Raw genomic sequence first — 19,801 nt, 5'->3', positions numbered from 1 at the left:
TGGCACATTCAAGTCACTTGGTCTATGGCCAGTTTCCACCACAACCTTCTCTCCTTTAATATAATACATCAATTTACGTTACACAGTACAACATCTTCCTGTTTGATCTCATTCTCATGCAAAAAAAGCACACTCCTAAAACTGTAAGACATCAGGACTAATCTTAGCTACCTCAGGCACATCAGAATTAAACATTTCCTCTTTTTTCCCCCATTTATTTCCACTCCTGTTTGAATTAATTATTTAAAAATCAAAGTTTTATTTCTTATAAATTCACTCAGCATCCTCCAATCTGTGTGTGGTAGAGTGAAAGGCATCTACATAACTAGATGCAATGTGCAGTAAGTTTGTATATGCAGTATCTAATTTTGCTTAGGAAATCTCGTAATTTCCTATTGCACATAGTGATCCTTGAGCTATTCACCCTAAATGCTCACCTCTGTTAAAACCTCAGACAGCGTTGCTGACCCTTCGCTGTTGCTTGGGTTTTAGAAGCTGATCTTCTGTCATAAGAAAGAGTAATGAGGAACTGGGAATTTCTGGCTGGTCCGTGCTTTTTGCTCTGCCTGGAGCCAAGGAGCGTAGCCCTTTCAGGCCAGGCCCCCACCGGAGCACTTGGGATACAGTGACGAGTTCTCGAGTGCCACTTATACAGCGTGTCAGGCACCCCGCCACGGCCCAGGCAGCGTTGAACCCTTGCCTTGGCCGCAGCCGTGACAAGTCTCACACCGCCAACAGGGGAGGAGGGCAGGACATGTTGAGCTCCACGGGACCGACTTTCAGGGAAAACTAGGGCTAGAGCTTGGATTTGAGAACAGGAGAGCTTCTGCCGACTACTGAGGAGCACGGCGGCTGCAGGTCACGCGGGTTCGCAGCGCGCTGCGCCTTCTCCGTAGGGCCCAGGCTTTTCCTTCCAGGCATCGCTGCGCACTTTGCGTAACCCCGCTCTTCCCGTCGCGCGGTCACCTCTCATTGCCGTCAAAGGGGGCGGGAAGTGCACTACGTAGACGGCTACGAGAATTACAGCTGCTCGTGCCGGAGGCGTAAGCCGTGGGACTTTGCTCCTGTCCTGCCGCCGCCATGGCTGCCCCGGGGCCGGTACGGCTCCTCAGGGCCGCCGCTGCCGCTTCCTCCCGTCGCTGGCTCTTCACCGCCCCGCCGACAGCCGGGACGAGGCCAGTCTGCGGCAGCGGCGCCGCTACCGTGAGGGCAGCCCGGCTCTTCAGCCTTTCTGCCCGGGCGGTGCTCAGGTAAGAGAGTCGGAGCAGTGAGGTGCCGGACGGGCTTCTCACAGCGGCGGTTGCTTTCGCGCCGCGGCAGCGCCGTAGCGGGCCGACCCGGCCACCTTGCCTGGGCCTCGGCGCAGAGGGCACCCGGGGCCAACGGCCGCCAGTGGCACGGTCCGCCCGGGTGGGGGCGGCCAGCGAAGGCCAGCGCTGCGTGACCTTCCTCTGGTCTGTCGCCGCGCAGCAGACCGCGGTGCCCCGCAGTCCCGCAGATCCTGCCGCTGCCTAGCCCGTCCAGAGTAGGTCCCGGCCTCCTATGTCCTCTCACGGCCGCGCTTCAGCCTGGCTCTCGCCATCCCTCTGGCGGCTGCCGTGGCGATGGCAGTGAAGTGGTCTGCGGGCGGACTTTACACCCGTCTGGGCCGGGCGGACCACCCTACCCGAGGGTGCCGACTGAGCGCCCTCAGCGAGTGAGGTGAGCTCTGCCGTGCAGGACTGTAACGGGCGGTGTGGGACTGGAGATGCCCGTGATCTAGCCCTGGTTAGGCACCGCACCGACCCAGCGGTCGTGGTTAACCATAGGGCCTATGTCACGAACTCCGTTGAAAGAGCTTATGGTCCTGATGGAGAGCTACACTAGGGTTCATAGTGTTCAGATTAGTTTTCCAAAAGATTATGACCATATCAGTGTTAGTTTTTCATGCAGTGCAACACTTGCCTTTTGTTGTTATGACGGTCTGGCTAGGCGTGTAGATGCAGTACTTCTCTCTGAGCTCAGTACTGATCATGTTTACTGCCTGTGGCATAGTTTTTCTTTACTGAAGAGCACTCATGCATCTAAGTGTGCAGAGCCCTTGTTCTCATCAGCAATTGTTATGAGCAGGGGTTTGAAAATGCAGCACATCTGTAGACATTTAATATTCCACAGCCCACAACTATAATTTTGTAACTTAGTACATGTAGTCAAAGGCTTTGTTTATGATGGCCTTCTGACTTCTCACTTGTATATTCAAAGATAGGGCAGAGCCTACAGTTAACTTTCAGCATTTAAAATGCATAGTCTTGAAAGCCTAATTTACTTGGTTGCTCGGGAATTTTCTTGGACTCTTGAGCGAAAATCAGGTGCCCAACATCAAGAGGGAGGTGGTGGAGTCACCATCCCTGGAGGTGTTCAAGAGGGGATTTGACGTGGCACTTGGTGCCATGGTTTAGTAGTCTTGAGGTGCTGGGTGACAGGTTGGACTTGAGGATCTTTGAGGTCTCTTCCAACCTTATTGATTCTGTGATTCTATGAAGAGTGTAGCATAGCCTCTTAGGTTGAGTAGTGCCCTCACCATCAAAGCTGTTTCAATAGTTTGCTTTTGAACTGTTCTGTAGGTGTTTTTTTACTTTGTTCCAGTAGATACTTTAAATACAGAGAGACTTAACTTTTTAGTCTGACTCCCACATGAGTAAGTTGCTTAGATCTGATCTCTGAGCGATCCTGCTGAGTTGCTTAAAATCAAGTCTCCACTGAGTGAGTGCCCTGACAATCTATTATTTTGAAGTCCTTGAGCTGCAGTTTTTAATTCACAAAACCTAAGTGTCAAGTTTTTGCACATTATTAAAATTACTGAACAGGGGAAAAATGGGGGGAAGAAAATACTAAAATGGGAAAACATTTCCGTGCCTAGTAGCACTGTAAGAATTGTAATCCCTCACATCTTTCACAAACAGGAATTTATTTACATTCATTGCACAAGAATGGCAGTAAAAAAGCCAACCTGCGCAAGCAAGTAATTCAGATGTAACGTTTATGTACCTCACGCCATAACCTGTCCGAGTGAGCTGGGAGAAAAAGAAGGTCCTTGGATTTTCTTTGTGTGTTAGTTTTTCTCCATTTATGTGCAAGTTATCTTTTTCTATTCATTTGAGATCCAGTTAACAAGCTTTATACAGTTGGTCAGTGTAATTCCAGTAAAAAGACACATGGAATCATAGAATAGTAGGGGATGGAAGGGATCCCCGGAGATTATCTAGTCCAACCTCCCTACCAAAAGCAGGATCATCTACATCAGGCCACACAGGAACCTGTTTGGGTGGGTTGTGAAAGTCTCCAGAGAAGGAGTCTCCATGGTCTCTCTGGGTAGCCTGATCCAGTGCTCCATCATCCTCACAGGGAAGTTCTTCCTGATGTTGAGGTGGAACTTTCTGTGTTCCTGTTTGTACTTGTTGGCCCTTGTCTTATGACAGGGCACAACTGAAAACAGACTGGTCCCTTCTTAACCCCCACCCTTCATATATTTATAAACGTTAAAAAGATCCCCTCTCAAGTCTTCTCCTGGCTAAACAGCCACAGGTCTCCCAGCCTTTCCTCATACGACAGGTGCTTCAGTCTCTTAATCATCCCTGTAGCCCTCCATTGGGCTCTCTCTTGAACTGGGGAGCCCAGAACTGAACATGTACACCAGATGTGGCCTCACCAGGGTAGAGCAGAGGGGGAGGAGAACCTCCCTTCAGTCTGCTGGCCACAGTGTTCTTGATGCACTCCAGCATACTGTTGCCCTTCATGGCCACAAGGACACATGGCTATCCCATGGATAAGTTATTGTCCACCAGAACTCGAAGGTCCAAGTTCATGGAGCAGCTTTCTAGCATATTGACCCTTAATCTGATGGTGTTATTCCTCCCCAGGTGCAGCACACTACACTTACCCTTGTTGAACGTCATTAGGGTTCACTTTGCCCAGTTCTCTAGTCTGTCCAAATCACAGTGAATGGCAGCACAGCTTTCTGATGTATCAGCCAATCCTCCCAGTTTTCTATTATCAGCAAACTTGCTGCGGGTGCACTCAACCCCTTCATCCAGGTTGATGATGAAGATGTTGAACAAGACTGGACCCAGTACTGACCCCTGGGGAACACCACTAGTGTGACCGTTTGACGCTGTGCCTTTAAGGAAGGGGCACACTGGCTAAATGTTTATAAAATATTTTGGTATTCAGGATTTATGGACTCTGCACTACTGATTACAACCTTCTGAGTCCTATTGTTTACCCAATTCTCAATCCATCTCACCATCCGCTCTTCTAACCCACGCTTCCTGCGCCTACCTATGTGGATGTTATTTGTGCCATAAACCTTGCTGAATTCAAGGTACACAACATCTGCTCTCCCTACATCTGTCGATTCAGTTACACCATCATAGAAGGCCATCAGATTAGTCAAACTTGATTTCTTCTCATATCCATGCTAGCTATTCCTTACAACTTTATTTTCTTCCATGTGCTTAGAGGTGACCTCCAGAATGAGCTGCTCCATCACCTTTCCAGGGATGGAAGTGAGGCTGACTGGTCTGTAATTTCCTGAATCTTCCTTGCCCCTTTTGAAGACTGGAGTGATATTGTCTTTCCTCCAGTCATCAGGCCACTCTCCTGTTTTCTGTGATCTTTCAAAAATAATGAAGAGTGGCAGAGCAACAACATCAGCCAGCTGCCTCAGCACTCATGGGTGCATCCCACTGGGGCCCATAGATTTGTGCGTGTTCAGTTTACCCAAGTGATCTCTAACACAATCCTCACTGACAGTGGAGGGTCTTCCTTCCACCATGTTTCTCTCTCACCTCCAAGGTCTGGGATTCCTGAGGACTGTTCTTAGCAGCAAAGATTGAAGCAGGGAAGGCATTCAGTAACTGCCTTTTTAATGTGTCAAACACCATTGTTCATGTAAGTAAAACTACCTGTCTTTATGTCTAGAGGATGAAGACCTAGCTATATAAAATTGCCAGCCGAGGTGGTTCCTGTGAGCAGAGGTTCCCAAGGGTTCCAGGGAAGCATCAAGTATTATATTTTCATTTCCATTTAGTTTGTTTTCTTGCTCTGTTTTTGTGTTTTGGAAGCAGTGAGCACTGCATGGTGCTTTGGAAGCATGGTGAGCACTGGTTTTCTAAAAATTTTTTATCCCAGTTTAGGTAGCTGTATTAACATTTGCTCCACAACATAATTACTACATAGAATCATAGAATCAATAAGGTTGGAAAAGACCTCAAAGATCATCAAGTCCAACCTGTCACTCAAGACCTCATGGCTTCAAGTGCCACATCTGATCCCTTTTTGAACACCTCCAGGGATGGTGACTCCACCACCTCCCTGGGCAGCCCATTCCAATGGCTAACAGCTCTCTCTCTGAAGAATTTTATCCTCGCCTCGAGCCTGAACTTCCTCTGGTGCAGTTTGAGACTGTGTCCTCTTGTTCTGGTGCTGGTTGCCTGGGAGAAGAGACCAACCTCCACCTGTCTACAACCTCCCTTCAGGTAGTTGTAGACAGCAATAAGGTCTCCCCTGAGCCTCCTCATGTTTTGAAGGTCAGTTCATATTTGTAACTCACATTTTAATTGAGACCTGTATAATAGTTTCATTTGAGAAACTTTTCAAGCAGTTAGGTAGTCCTATTAGATTTACCATTTAATAAAATATCTGAAAGTTTGGCTGGTTGTGTGCCCCAAACAAGCTACAGTTATCTTTGTTTTGGTTGGAGGAATGCAAGAGAGAGTTCTCAGGTTGGAAGTAATAGTTGAAGATTCTAAAAGATGCTTCTTTTAAGGGAAAAGAGGTAGCTGTCAGGATTCTTTCAGTACTGTTTTTTGCATGGGAGGGACAATAAACAGCATTTACATTTCTCTAGTGCTCTTCTGTGTGTTTGCAGTGTGCTTAATTTAGAGTAGCCTAGCAAAGCAAGCTTGAACAAAGCTGATAATACTGTGGCAACCAACAGCACACACCTGGTGATAGGTTCATCAGAGTGTGAATTGGGATATTTTTGCTTTTTGTAGATTACACAGAATATGTTCTGTTCTTCCTGATAAATCCAAGACTATTTATACTTGCATACACCTGGTACATGTTTATACTGCTGGAAACTTTCCTCAGGAGCCCCAGACCCCTGAGGCTCCAGAGGAAGATAGGAGACAAAGGAGACGTTTTCCTTGGGTGATGTGGACTGGGTTGATGAGGACTGGGTTAGGGAATAGTTAAGTAATCTGGACATTCATAATTCTGGAGGATTGTGCTGCCACTCAGCAAGACATAGACTGGAGAGTTGAACAGGGAGAAATTTAAGGAAATTCAACAAGGGCATTCATAGAGTCTTGCACCTGCGAAACAACAACCCCATGTATCAGTACAGGTTGGTGACTGACCTGTTGGAGAGCAGTGAAGGGGAAAGGGACCTGGGGGTCCTAGTAGATGGAAGGTTGACCATGAGCCAGCAGTGTGCTGTTGTGGCCAAGAAGGCCAATGCCATTCTGGGGTGTATTAGAAGGGATGTGGCTATTAGGTCAAGAAGGGTTTCTCCTCCCCCTCTACTCTGACCTGGTGAGGCCGCATCTGGAATATTGTGTCCAGGTCTGGGTCCTTCAGTTTAGGAAAGACAGGGAACTGCTTGAAAGACCGGCACAGACCCACAAAAATTATTTCAGGGAGGGGAACATCTTCCTTATGAGGAGAGACTGAGGGAGCGGAGTCTCAAGCTTGGAGAGGAGGGGAATAAAGGGTGACCTTATTAGTGTTTATAAATATGTAGAGTGAGTGCCAAGAGGACAGAGTTATGCTCTGCTCAGTGACGTCCAATGATAGCACAAGGGGCAATGGGTGAAAGTCGAGGCACAGGAAGTTCCATGTAAACATGAGGAAAATTTTTTCCACTGTGAGGGTGATGGAACACTGGAACAGCCTGCCATGGGGGGTTGTGGAGTCTCCTTGTCTGGAGAGACTCAAAACCTGCCTGGATGTGTTCCTGTGTGATCTGGGATAAGTGATCCTGCTCTGGCAGGGGATTTGGACTAGATGATCTTTCAAGATCCCTTCTAACCCCTAACATTCTGTGATTCTGTGTGGTTCTGTTTCGTGTTAATTGCTTGTGACAAGTTAGCTGTATAGTGGTGGTTGGTTGTTTTTGTTCTCTTCATGGAAACAATGAGTAGGCAAAAGCCCTATTGAAATTTATCAAGCCTACATATTTCATGTGGGTGTTATTTTTAATGATATCTCCCAGTAATTAAAAAGTTCTTTAAGGTGTGTTTTGAATGTCTGACTAGTCTGATTATTATGTGTACACACCTCTGAAAGTATTTTCACCACTTGGGCTCGTGCACAGTAAAGGCTCAGTGATTTTTAAAAATCAAACATTTTTGCTATGCAAAGATGGCAATAGCAAACAACCAGATTCTACTAGAAGATTTAAGAAGGCTATCTCTAACTTTATTAAAAATAAATACATTTTACTTTCACTTACCAATCAGGATGGATCAGGTCCCATAGAAAGGATTAATTACTCCAGTGCTCTTTAAGAAAAGTCAGTGACTTAGCGGTGGTACTTTGGTTTGTCCCCTTGCTGCATGCTGCACCAGTTAGGCATGCACAGCTGTAGTGCAGTTCCACGACTGCCAGAAGGAAATGCAAGATTGTTCCTACTGAAAAGGGGATCCCACTCCTATTTCCTCATGTCTGTTGCAGGCAGTGATGTTTTGCTTGCTGGTTCACCCAGGACTACTTTGTTTTTATGATTGATTTTCAGCCAGATTAGCACAATGAGTTGACTTGTGGTGATACTGGTCTAAGGATGATGGCAAGGTGATTTGGAGTGGGAATTACCCAAGCCTGTGTTTTTATATTGGAAGGAGATTGGGTTAAGATGTTCATTAAGCTTACATTATATTATTAAGTCATAAAGCTGCAGAAACACAGATTTAAATTGATGTCAATTTTGTTTAAGATCTGACTGTATACTGTTCTGACATGCATACAGCCATTGATCTATGAGAGCTGGGTTTCAGCCACATCCAGTTTTGTGCATGATAGTGAGAGTGCTGGGGATAGAAGGAACAAAGGAGGGAGGGCAGGACCTTTTCTTATGCCACTGTGGTGTTAGGGCAAGTTGAAGTGTAATTGTAGGTGAAGACAGTTTCAGGAGGGTTTTGAAAACTAGGAGGGAGATGACTTGTCTTCTTACAAAGGATCCTTGTGGTTGGGTCCATGTTACCTGTGATTCTGTCATCCTGTAACAGAGGAAAGGGTATGTTTTGGATATTGAACAAGTATTTACTACTTGCTGTGCCTATATTTTGGGCAGAGGATGCCTATAAATGCAAGTACATTTTGCACTGAGTGTCCTGTCAGGGTTGGGTTTGTCATGCTGACAAATATTTCAGTCAGTGAGAATATTTGGGTGAGTTCTGGAAGGGCTTTTTGAAACAGTTTAAAATTATACTGTCGGTGGTTCACTTTGGCTGTCAGAATGTGAATCTATGCCTTTACAGATGCAATCTAAACCTATCATTCTTAAACTACCAGTGGAAGTGGTGAATTTTGTACTGGTGTATCTAAGAAGTAAGCGCTCATTTCCTTGGTTGTGCTGTGGGAGGTGTGAGTATAGCAGTGGAGCAAAAATGGAGCAGAGAGCTAACTTAAACCCTCACATAACAGTTTGCTGGAGGTAGTCCTTTGGTATCACAGGTGGCCATGCAATATTAAGTGCATTTTGTAAAGAGATATCTTCAGAATTTCTGAAGTGTATTATAGTGCATTCTTCAGTTGCATTCTGCACATCAGCAAGATCAATCCTTCATTATCAATCATAGTTTTAAAATTAATTTATACCTAATAGTATCTTGTGGCTGCCTTCTAGAGAATGGAGTGAGGGATGATATGACAAGAGTTGAACATGACATCATAAGGAATCATCCTGCATACCACTGCCAACTGAGCTTACAGTTGTGCCAAGTATATTAAGCCTGGAGCAATAAACGTTTGTTGTTTTTCAAAACAAGCTAGGACACAGGTTGCTAAGAACATATTTTCCTCTTACAGCCAGTTCCAGAAATAATCTGTTCTTTGTCTGCTTTCAAATTCTTGCTTTAATATGCAGCTCTACGGATTAGAAGGTGACTTGATTTTCAAGCTTGTATGCCTTCCATATCATAGGTCACTTAAGGTCCACAGTTGCTAAAAAGATTAAAGGTAATATTAAGCATACTGTTATTAAACATGGATTTCACATTGAAACAGATTCTTGCATTAGCTTTCAGTTGTTCTATTTGCATCTCTTATCTCTTGGCAGATTTCTTCAGTATCTGTCCAACAGGTTTATCTTGGTTTGCTCACTTTCTGTTGGAAAGAAGATAGTTTACTTAAAAACAAACAAACTGTATTTTATTTGCTTTCCTGTAATTTGCATTTGAAATAACATAATATGGAACCAGAAAGGTATCTTTTATTTTCCTATTAAAAGCTTTCATCTTAAGAAATTTTTATGCAGATTGCAAGAGAATTTTTTCTTAAATAAACTTGAATTGTCTGAGAAGTGAAGCAAGAAAGTGCAGAGACTTTTTCTTTGAAGCTGGTGTCAAAACTGTGACATTCACTAGAATGAATATTTACAAGGTGAAATCCAAGGAGAATCTGTGCTCAAAAAAACCCAGAATGCTCTTGCAGTATTTCTGGTCTGAGGAGGAGAGGAAAATTAATTTCTGGAATAAATGAAGTCAAATGTCTGAAAGTCTAAGCAGAAATGGAAAAAAATCATGATGATGAGAACAGTTAAAATTTCATAAATCCAAATAAAGAGTCCTCAGAGAGGTGTGTAGAAAAACATTTGAAGTAAGCTCTTTAATAAAAGTACAACTATGTGCCAGAAAGGATAGAGGTGACTCTCTTAAATGAAAGGCAACACATCATGCTCCTGTGTAGTTTCTAATAACAAAACAGAAACAAGGGTGTTTTTTCCTTATTTTTCATGGCATAGCAGTAAATGCCTATACCTGTTAGTGCTTTTAAAAGCACTGGGCTTCTGTGCTCTCAGAGTTGATATTGATTACTGGTTGTGGTGGGTTGAAAGGCCATTCCTTCCTTCCCTTCCTTCCCTCCCTTCCCTCCCACCAGGGCAGGAAAAAAAAGACAAATGGATGGCAGAAGTGGTGGAAAGTTTAAATGGAAAAGCAGTGAATATTTCACAGAGAACCACAAGCACAGTGACAGAAGGAGATCCCAAAGCATACCCAGAAGCATCCCAACACTCCCCTTTTCCCACCTGAGGGTACACCCAAAACCCCCAGGGCTCGCTCTTCCCCCCACCCGCTCCTCAACTGTTAGGCTAATCTCAGCTGGCCAGATCTGAGACTGCCCTTCCCCCTTCTCCTCCTGGCCTTAGGCCTAGCCAGGCCTAAGAGGCTGTGAGATGACTCTCTCTCCATTACCAGATAGGGACCATCTCCATAGGAGCAGTGAGGGAAGAAGGAGGAAGTGTAGAACCTTGCTGATGGTTTTATAGGGAGCAGGGCGTTATGGGATGAAATGCGTAGCTTCCCTTGTCCACCCACTGGGATGGACCCTCGGGACATCAAGGGTCTAGCTTGTGTGGTGGCAACAGGAAGCACTCAGCCTAAACCACCACACTGGTTTAGCAGTATTCAATGCATTTTAAAGATTGAAAAATTGTAAAATCCTTTCTTTAATTCCATTATGTGCTTTTCTTTTTTAGCTCAGAAGATAAAATAACTGTTCATTTCATAAATCGTGATGGTGACAAACTAACAGCCAAAGGAAAACTTGGAGATTCTCTGCTGGATGTTGTTGTTGATAATAATCTAGACATAGATGGTTTTGGTAAGTAGGTTGGAAAAGACACTTAAGATCAAGTCCAATCATAACTGAATATTTATGAGTTTATTCATAAAACCTACCTGTACTCTATTTGGATTTCCTGCAGACCTACACCCCCCCACTATGCACACACTTTTTTTCCCCTCTCCTGCAAATGCATAGAATATTTTGTGTCCAGTTAAAAAACATATCTGGGGTGAGCCTTGTTTGAATGTTAAAGGAGGGGAATGTGGACAGAGTGCTGTCAAAGCAGAACATGAAAGCTGCCACCCATAGACTCTTCTGAGCCGAATGATTCTGAAGGCAACACAGAACAGGTGTATTTACATAGAATAAACCACAGAATACATAGAATAAACCAGGTTGGAAGAGACCTTCAAGATCACCGCGTCCAACCCATCAACCAATCAAACACCACCCAAACAACTAGCCCAGGGCACCAAGCACCCCATCAAGTCTCCTCCTGGAAACCTCCAGTGATGGCGACTCCACCACCTCCCCAGGCAGCCCATTCCTATTTCTGGAAGTGTCTGGTTACTTTTGTATTGCTATACTGTCTCTATTTTATTATCAGGCTTTTTGTAGCACAATGCTGTAATATTTTAGTTCTATGTAAAAGAAACCACCAAATCATGTCAGCTAACAGGAAAGAGCAAAAAGTTTAGTTCCCTGTTAAAGGACATGTGTAAAAGAGACCAGAGTCCCAGAGAAATTGTAACTCTGTATAAGCTGTTTAAAATCAAATAGGAGGAAGTACTAACACCTCTATGTCTTAATGTTTTTGCACTTTCCATAGTTAGTTCCATTGAAATTGCAGGATTCTGCAGTTCTGCAAAGCTGTGGTATTTGGTCAAGGAAATCTAATACTTCAGGACAGGTGTTTACATCAACACAAGCTTAAGTTAATAGCTCAAGTGGGAAGCAAAATACAGGTTGCATGAGGGAATGCACAGCTCGAAGTGATTTTGGGGAAAAACTAGGTTGGTGTTCCACACTATAAAATCTGGGGTGTGTTTCATTTATGTGGGGATAGGAGCATTGTCTCTTAAAAATCTGTAATGTGCTGGGGTGACTAGCTCTATGTATCTCTTATCAAATGTGTCTTACAGACTTAGGGCTACTCTGCTTGTACTGTGGAGTAAATATTTTCTGTTTGTGTAAATGTCAGCCATGCTAAGTCTTTGTGGTAAAGTATGGGGCAGAGGAAAGGAAAGATAATGCTCTCAATAAAGAGAGGACACAGCCTCATGCTGTGCCAGGAGTGGTTTAGGCTGGATGTTAGGAAGAAGCTCTTCATAGAGAGAGCGATTGCCCATTGGAATGGTCTGCCCGGGGAGGTGGTGGACTCCCCTTCACTGGAAGTGTTTAAGAAGAGACTGGATGGGGTGCTTGGTGCCATGGTTTAGTTGATTAGATGGTGTTGGATGATAGGTTGAACATGATGATCTTGATGGTCTCTTCCAACCTGGTCTATTCTATTCTAAAAATTTGAGCTACTGTACCAATCTAACTGCAAAATATGCTAGTCCCATTTCAGTAACAATTTTCTAATGAAACATCATACTAGGGCAGAGAAAGAATGCAGTACAAATAATGTAATGGTGAGTGTTCTATGGTTAGAAAAAAGTAATTACGGAAAAAAATGCAAAATATAGATCTTACTGATTTACTTCTGTCACTAGGGGGCATCCCATGTGCAGTAATAATCAGAACTATCTTCATACAAAGACTTACAAAACATTTGAATGATTCAGCTGTGCTCATTTTGCTGCTAGCATTACACTGGCAGAAAGACCTTCCATTGTTCAGACTGTTGGTGTTCTTTCTTTTACCTTTTTCTGTTTGTTCCCCTTCTCTGCTCACCTCACCCAGCATTAAAATGTTTAACATTTAAACTGAAAATCTTATCATAGATTGGGCACTTTACTTAAAACTCTACTCTTTTGCATGCATTTGTATGAAGACATGATATGTTTTAAAAATCAGGTCTTCTAGTGCAATGTCATGCTCACTTTGAATATATGTTGTTGATACCTTTACTACATATAACAGCACAGTGCTTTTTGTATGCTTTTTGTGGTCTGATGTTGAATCCCACTGTTTCTTGTCATACCATTGGCTATGTATATGCAGCCCTGCTTCTCTTTGTTTCCATGAGTACAAAGGTGATGTGCTCACAATACTTAATTCTTCTTTCCCTGAAAATGAGCAAATAAGTTAAACTTGGTTTATCATTACCTGCTTCTCTGTTCAGTTTAAGTCAGAGATGGGGATTTATGTGCCCTAACACCAGTCTTCACACAAGTGTGAAGAGTTCAGCTTTCTCCTCCACCTGAAGTTGAACATTTTTCAGCAAAGCAGAGAACTTTGCCGCTGTATAGAGCTGGTGCCAAGACAAACTTGCTAGTGTTTGAACTCTTACTGTCTTGGCAATGACCTAATTGCTCTAGGTGTAGTTGCTATTTGCTAGGGTTCAACAGAACAATCATTAGATCTTGGCTTGGGCTGGATTATTTATTAACACATGTAGGCCTCTTTAACATGGGGAAAACCATCTCTATTTAGCCTGCCTTTTTTGCTCTGGATTAGTGTTCTGTTGAGTGAGAAGAAATACCAGGTATTCTGAGGAACTTGTTATATAGCAGGTGTCTTTTGTTGGATTTCTTGAAGAAGCTTCAAAACCATGGGGAAGAGAGAAATTGAAGGGTGAACCATGGAAATAAATTATGTGGTGTTGGTTGTGACAGTGTTGTCTGTGTTTGCATGCTTATAGTAGAAAACTTTTCTCTCTTTGAATGCTATAAAGGTTGTAGGAACTGTAGATGTACTGCAGACAGTTGAATGCAGTGTAGATAGATGAATGTGGGACCACATAAACCAAATTCTGCTAATCAACAGAGAGACTTCTTGTATGAGACAAACATGTATGATGATTTCTGAAATTCTGCTGTAATTTGAAACTTGTATTTTGTTGTTATCCTTTCTTTAACCTCTTTAGGTGCATGTGAAGGAACGCTAGCCTGTTCAACTTGTCATTTAATCTTTGAAGACCACATATTTGAGAAACTAGATGCAATTACTGATGAAGAGATGGACATGCTGGACCTGGCATATGGCCTCACAGACACGTAAGGCAGCATAACACTTTACTACATGAAAGAATAGAAAGGAGAGTTTGCAGATGTGGCACTCCAGTATTTTTAGAATGCTTTAATAGGCTTTTAAAGAATAGCTGCATTCTGTTACACAAATGGGACTGCCAAGTTTAAATCTTGTTTACATGAATTCATATTAAAAAGCTGTCAGTATTGTTTTTTCAACTGAAGAGTGGCAGTTGCCAGTACTTGCTCTTAAGAGACATCTGATACAGAAGTGTCAGATAGTGAAGAAGTACAGAAACCTCAGTTGCTTCAACAAAAACTTTGCTTCTGTGTGTGGATTTTCCTGTTCTTGTTTCCCTTCCCTTCTGTTCAGTACCTCCCTTAGCCTGTAGAGATGTAATGTATTTTTTGGAATGTGTTTGCTATTAGTATTGTAGTTTTGGTCAGATCTTCTTTTCACAGAATCAGAGAAGGGTTGGGGTTTGGGGTTGGAAGGGACCTGTTGGGATCATCTGGTCCAACCACAAGGGCCATTTAGAGCCCAGGACCATGTCTAGAGGGCTTTTGAATATCTTCAGGGATGGACACTCTGCGTCTCTCTGGTATTCTTGTACATTGATAAGACCTTATCCCTGAGCCTTCTCTAGCATAAACAGCATCCCACATAGCAGTGTCCCCAGTTGTCAAGTCAGAGTGCTCTTGATGTGCACAAGCCAGATTCCCTTTCTGGTGAAACTAATCCTAAAGTGTGCTCTTAACTGCTAATTGGCATTTCAGCATAGGACTGGACTAGTGATAGTCTAAAGTAACCTGTTCTGCATCTCCCCACCATCAGAGTTATGAGGGTGTCACATTGTCATCAGAGACCTAATCCTAGTGGGTTGCACTACTTGCTGGTGTATGTGCAGCTTGTATCTTAGATCATGCTTACATGAACCCTAGGTGGCTGTGCTGTACGAGGTTTCATAACCCCTCTCCTTCATGCCTCAGTGGAACTGCTCATTGAAGTTTTTGAGAATCTTTCTAGTGTTGTCAGAGGGCTTTATACCTGGCCTGTATAGCATTAATTTATTTCAGCTTCTTCTGCTTTGTTGTTTTTTCTGTCTCCCAAAAAATATTTTCAGTTTGGAAAAAACCATAAGCCTATTAAGTGTGAATTTAGTTCACTCTTACCATCTACTGGCATCCTCCTAAGACTAACTTTTAGGTTCTGGGCCAAACCAATTCCTAAAGCTTTGGAAGCCAGTAATCTAATAATTTCTTTTTTTTTTTTTTGCTTCTAGTTAAAGGTTTAAAGCAAAGAGCTTTTACTGATGAACTGAAAAGCAGCAGAAAGCCAGAGCTCTCTGTTTAAATATTTCTCTAAGGGCTTCAGACCAAATAGTTTTAGACCCTCTGAAGTCGCTTGTTTCTATCAGTTTTTCCCAACATGGTGTGTTCCACCTATGGCCAGGGATCTTTCATATGTGAGAGGGTGACTCTTTTGGAAGATAGAACTTCTAAGTGAGTGATATTTGCTATGGGTTACCTGGTCTCCTGTACTAATATGAACTTGTGTAATGGAGATGCACTGCTATGCTCTGTCATAAGCATTAGAATAGAAATTAGAATAGAATAGAATAGAATAGAATAGAATAGAATAGAATAGAATAGAATAGATCAGGTTGGAAGAGACCTTCAAGATCATTAGAATAAAAGCTTTTTCCTGTCATTGACTCTGTAGCTGGGTAAGTTTCTGCCATGAAAGCTCATGCTAGTTAGAAAGGTTAGAATGAAATAATTTTGATTAACTGAGGAGCAGTAGAGATTATTAATAGTAACATGGTGGGAAACAGAAAATGCCATTACCTGACAGAATGGGAATTCATCATATCTTTATATATATATCCACAGAAAGAGTTGTTAGCCATTGGAATCTGCTGCCCAGGGAGGTGGTGGAGTCCCCATCCCTGGAGGTGTTCAAAAAGGGATTGGACGTGGCACTTGAAGCCATGGTTTAGTAGTCATGAGGTCTTGGGTGACAGGTTGGACTTGATGATCTTTGAGGTCTTTTCCAACCTTATTGATTCTATGATTTATAGTTGTGCAAGTCTGACTTACTGTTTTGTTGTGGGTTTGGGTTTGTTTTGTGTTCTGGTTTTTGGTTTTGGTGGTGGTTGGTGGTTTTTTTTTTTCCCTTAAGTAATGGAATGAGAGGAAATAAAAAGAAGGCCTATAGAAGTGGTTAAAGGGGAATGGCTTTTATGAAGTGATTGACTAAATCTGCTTTTTTAGGGTTCAGGCTTCTTCAGCCTTAAGGGGTGAGGGGATCTGGTTAAATACCTATAAAATTGTAAATGCTGTGGAAGAATTTGTGTAGCTTCTTTCTCAGTATTATATAGTGCTGCCTAGGACTTTTTGTACTACTGTGTAGCAGGCTCAAAACAAAGGGCAGTGTTGTTTCACATGAAATGAATCCACTGTCACACTACAGAGTACATCTACAATTAGCATTGGTCTTTAGCAAAAAAGAGACATTTCAGGAAAAATTAAGCCTTAGGAGCAGTGCTGCATATAAATGTTATAAATGACGCTTTTCTGTCAGATTTCATTTGCAAAGCTATTCTTATGGAGGCATATTCATGAGATTACATCTTCTGGTAATACATGCATTTATACATACATTGCAGTAATCAGAAGTTGATGTATACAGTTATTTATATATGAGTGTTATCTTGGGTATAGTACTGAAATGGGAGCTTTAGAAGCAGTTGATCTCTATGTTTGAAAGAGTTCTGTAGAGGTATTCACAGAATCACCAAGGTTGGAAGAGACCTCAAAGATCATCAAGTTCAACCTGTCGACAGACCTCATGACTAAACCATGGCACCAAGTGCCACATCCAGTCCCCTCTTGAACACCTCCAGGGATGGTGACTCCACCACCTCCCTGGGCAGCACATTCCAATGGCTAACAACTCTCTCAGTGAAGAACTTTCTCCTCACCTCAAGCCTAAACTTCCCCTGGTGCAGCTTGAGACTGTGTCCTCTTGTTCTGGTGCTGGTTGCCTGGGAGAAGAGACCAACCCCCTCCTGGCTACAACCACCCTTCAGGTAGTTGTAGACAGCAATAAGGTCTCCCCTGAGCCTCCTCTTCTCCAGGCTAGACAATCCCAGCTCCCTCAGCCTCTCCTCTCAGGGCTTGTGCTCGAGGCCTCTCACCAGCCTCCTTGCCCTTCTCAAATTCATATAGTGCTGCTTAGTAATGTAGCAATCTCAAAGGTCTTTTCCAACCTGGTTCTATTCTATTCTAATATCTCTGCTTACATTCCTATGCAGATTAAATTATTCAACTGGGGCTACAGAACATTGCCCATCCTTGCTGATGTTTTAAGTGTTCTGTACCAAAGCATGGACATTGAATTAAAGATATCCCATCAATAAAAGTAGTTTGTGATGTCTGCAGAATTTTGTTGTGATATTAATTAAGTGGTTTTTAATTGCTCGTATTGCAACACTTTTTTCATGCTGAATGATAGGAGAAAAGTGAAAGATGGAGACTCTTCACATGCCATGAGTATTTTCATGAGTATTTTATCACTTTCCTTGCATTCCTTGTCTTTTCACTCTTAACTTTCTAGTTTAGTGACCCAGTCTTGAGTTGTTTCATTTGAAAACATTGGACTCTGAACGTGTTAGGCTAAGCTTTCATTTGGTTTCATTGCCTTCATAACCTTTAGAGATGCTGAATGACCCTTGGGGGATCAAGTGTCATTCCCTGCACTTGACTGTACCCACTGAAAATGTAAGAGTCACCATTATTATATTGTTTCAGGCAGTACTTGTTTTACAACTTTCCAATGTACTGAACTCTGTTAATGTAAATCTTGATGATTGCCACATATATCTTAGCACTGATGCATCCAGTTCACCACTAGTCTTGATTAAGACCGCGCACGACAGTGGTTGTTTCTAGATCATAACATTTTGGAATGGCTGAATGTTGGGGTCATAAGGGGGTAAATGCTGTGAGATTTATGTTTGGCTAAAACTAATGACAACCTCTTTTCCTACAGATCACGTCTGGGCTGCCAAATCTGCCTGAAGAAATGGATGGCTGATATGACTGTTAGAGTACCAGAAGCTGTGGCTGATGTTAGACAATCAGTAGACATGAGTAAAAACTCCTAAAAGGAAACACCATAGGGGTTCTAAAGAAGCTTAATTATTTTTATAACTTATTTTTAAATGTGTAATTAAATATGGGAACTTACATGATTGTGAGTTATTTTATATGACTATCAATATTAGATTAATGCTATTTTAATTTTCTTTATAAAACCTCTTATATTTTTACGCTTCAAATGCAATAATACTTCTTATAGTCATCATTGGATTATAAACATTAGCCAAGTGTATTACATATTTCATATACTATTACTCTGCCAAAACCTTCAAGGACATTTGAGAACTGGATCACTTCTACAGGACTTCTCCTGAAAACCCCTGTACATTTCTAGATGTCGAACCCAGATATGTAAGAGAACAAAACTTGTAAGGCTGCATGGGGTCTTGTTAAAGTGTTGCCATTAAAGATGGTACACTCAGAGCTAGTTCACCTTCTCCATAAATACTTCCTCAGCAAGTAGTGGATTTCCAGGGTAGAGGTTTTCCAAACTTTGGAATCTTAATGAGATGTGGCAAATTTTGTTTTGCAGAAGTACTGTTAAAACCAGGAAATCTAGGGCCAGTACAGAATGTTGGGCACTGCAGCTTGACTGCTGCAGTGCCTCTCTGTGGCCCAAATCAGAAGTCAGTAAACCTTAACTGTACTTATGTTTGACTACACCACAAATACGGGGATACACATGGTGTAGAAGAGGAGAGCATTGGAGCTGCCTAATGGGAGAGCAGAACCACTGGATGTAGCTTCGAGTTCTTGCTGTTCTCTGAAGATGGCCAAGTTGGGATTGAAGAGGGCAATATTTGTCAACAGAAGATTTGTTTTTAAATCTTCATAGCTTTTTCAGTTTTGAGCTTGTTCAGGAGTCAGACCAGTGTTAGCTAGGGCATTCAGCTTAAAGAAAGGCCTAGATTCTGGGCCTTGTCCTCAGATCTTTTCAAGAATGGTTGATATCAAATGATCAAGTATATTTATTCCATAAAGATTGACTAGATTCCCCAGAAGGGCTTGGGAGACACCCATGCTGGGATTGCATGGTGACTGCTAAAGAGATTTCAGTTGGATCTTGTTTTAGTCTTTTAAAGTAGACAAAAATAAAATGTCTAAGATTCTTAAGGAACCTCTCCATCTTTGTTGCCTAAATACTTCAATGAAATGGTTGTCACTAACACAATAGTTGTTACCCTTATGAAGTTATTTTACTATTTTGGCCTTATTTGTGTGTGTATGTATATATACCTATGTAAAATATGTGCATTTTCATGTGAATTACCTAATGCATTCATTAATGCCTTATTTGAACTGCTGACAATGACATCTTTTCTTGCAGTATTATGCTCATGGAGGGGGGAGGAGAGGAAATTACACTTTTCCCCAGTGTTGAATATTGGGGTTATTTTGGGCTTCATAAAGAGGGGTGAAAAAATGTCCCTCTTTGTTTTAAAAAGAAATATTTTCTAGAGTTGTATTGAAACTAGACCTACTTCAGATTCTTTGTTTTGCTCTCTGAACAGCCATTACTTTGTTTCCCGGTGTTCCCTTTGGATTTCCCCCCCAAACCAAGATACACTTAATGTGATTTGTTCAGACCTTAATCATACAGAGTGTTCAGAATGCACTTTCTATGTGCATGACCTCAGAGTTGGAATTTCCTGGCTTTTTGAAACAGAGGAAGGTCT

At 42.4% G+C, this 19,801-nt stretch overlaps 1 protein-coding gene across 1 annotated transcript; it reads left to right on the top strand.

Annotated features, from left to right (window-relative positions):
* The first annotated feature begins 974 nt into the window (after positions 1-974).
* On the top strand, positions 975-18,212 carry FDX1 (ferredoxin 1). The gene is made up of 4 exons (XM_054164713.1): positions 975-1,250; positions 10,739-10,863; positions 13,859-13,988; positions 18,016-18,212. Exons 1-4 carry the CDS (start codon positions 1,081-1,083, stop codon positions 18,128-18,130), a joined length of 540 nt encoding a protein of 179 aa, XP_054020688.1. The 5' UTR covers positions 975-1,080; the 3' UTR covers positions 18,131-18,212.
* The last annotated feature ends 1,589 nt before the right edge of the window (positions 18,213-19,801 follow it).

Source organism: Dryobates pubescens, chromosome 10 (genome assembly GCF_014839835.1).
Source record: "Dryobates pubescens isolate bDryPub1 chromosome 10, bDryPub1.pri, whole genome shotgun sequence".
Classification (NCBI taxonomy): domain Eukaryota; kingdom Metazoa; phylum Chordata; class Aves; order Piciformes; family Picidae; genus Dryobates; species Dryobates pubescens.
The sequence above is the reverse complement of the archived record's forward strand: the minus strand, read 5'-3'. Positions and strand labels throughout refer to the sequence as shown.

Bases quoted from the DNA above. Each gene is read 5' to 3' on its own strand.
- FDX1 (XM_054164713.1), top strand. From the start codon at position 1,081: ATGGCTGCCCCGGGGCCGGTACGGCTCCTCAGGGCCGCCGCTGCCGCT. The intron at 1,251-10,738 runs GTAAGAGAGTCG...TTTCTTTTTTAG, and splicing joins TCTGCCCGGGCGGTGCTCAG to CTCAGAAGATAAAATAACTG. The intron at 13,989-18,015 runs GTAAGGCAGCAT...CTTTTCCTACAG, and splicing joins GCATATGGCCTCACAGACAC to ATCACGTCTGGGCTGCCAAA.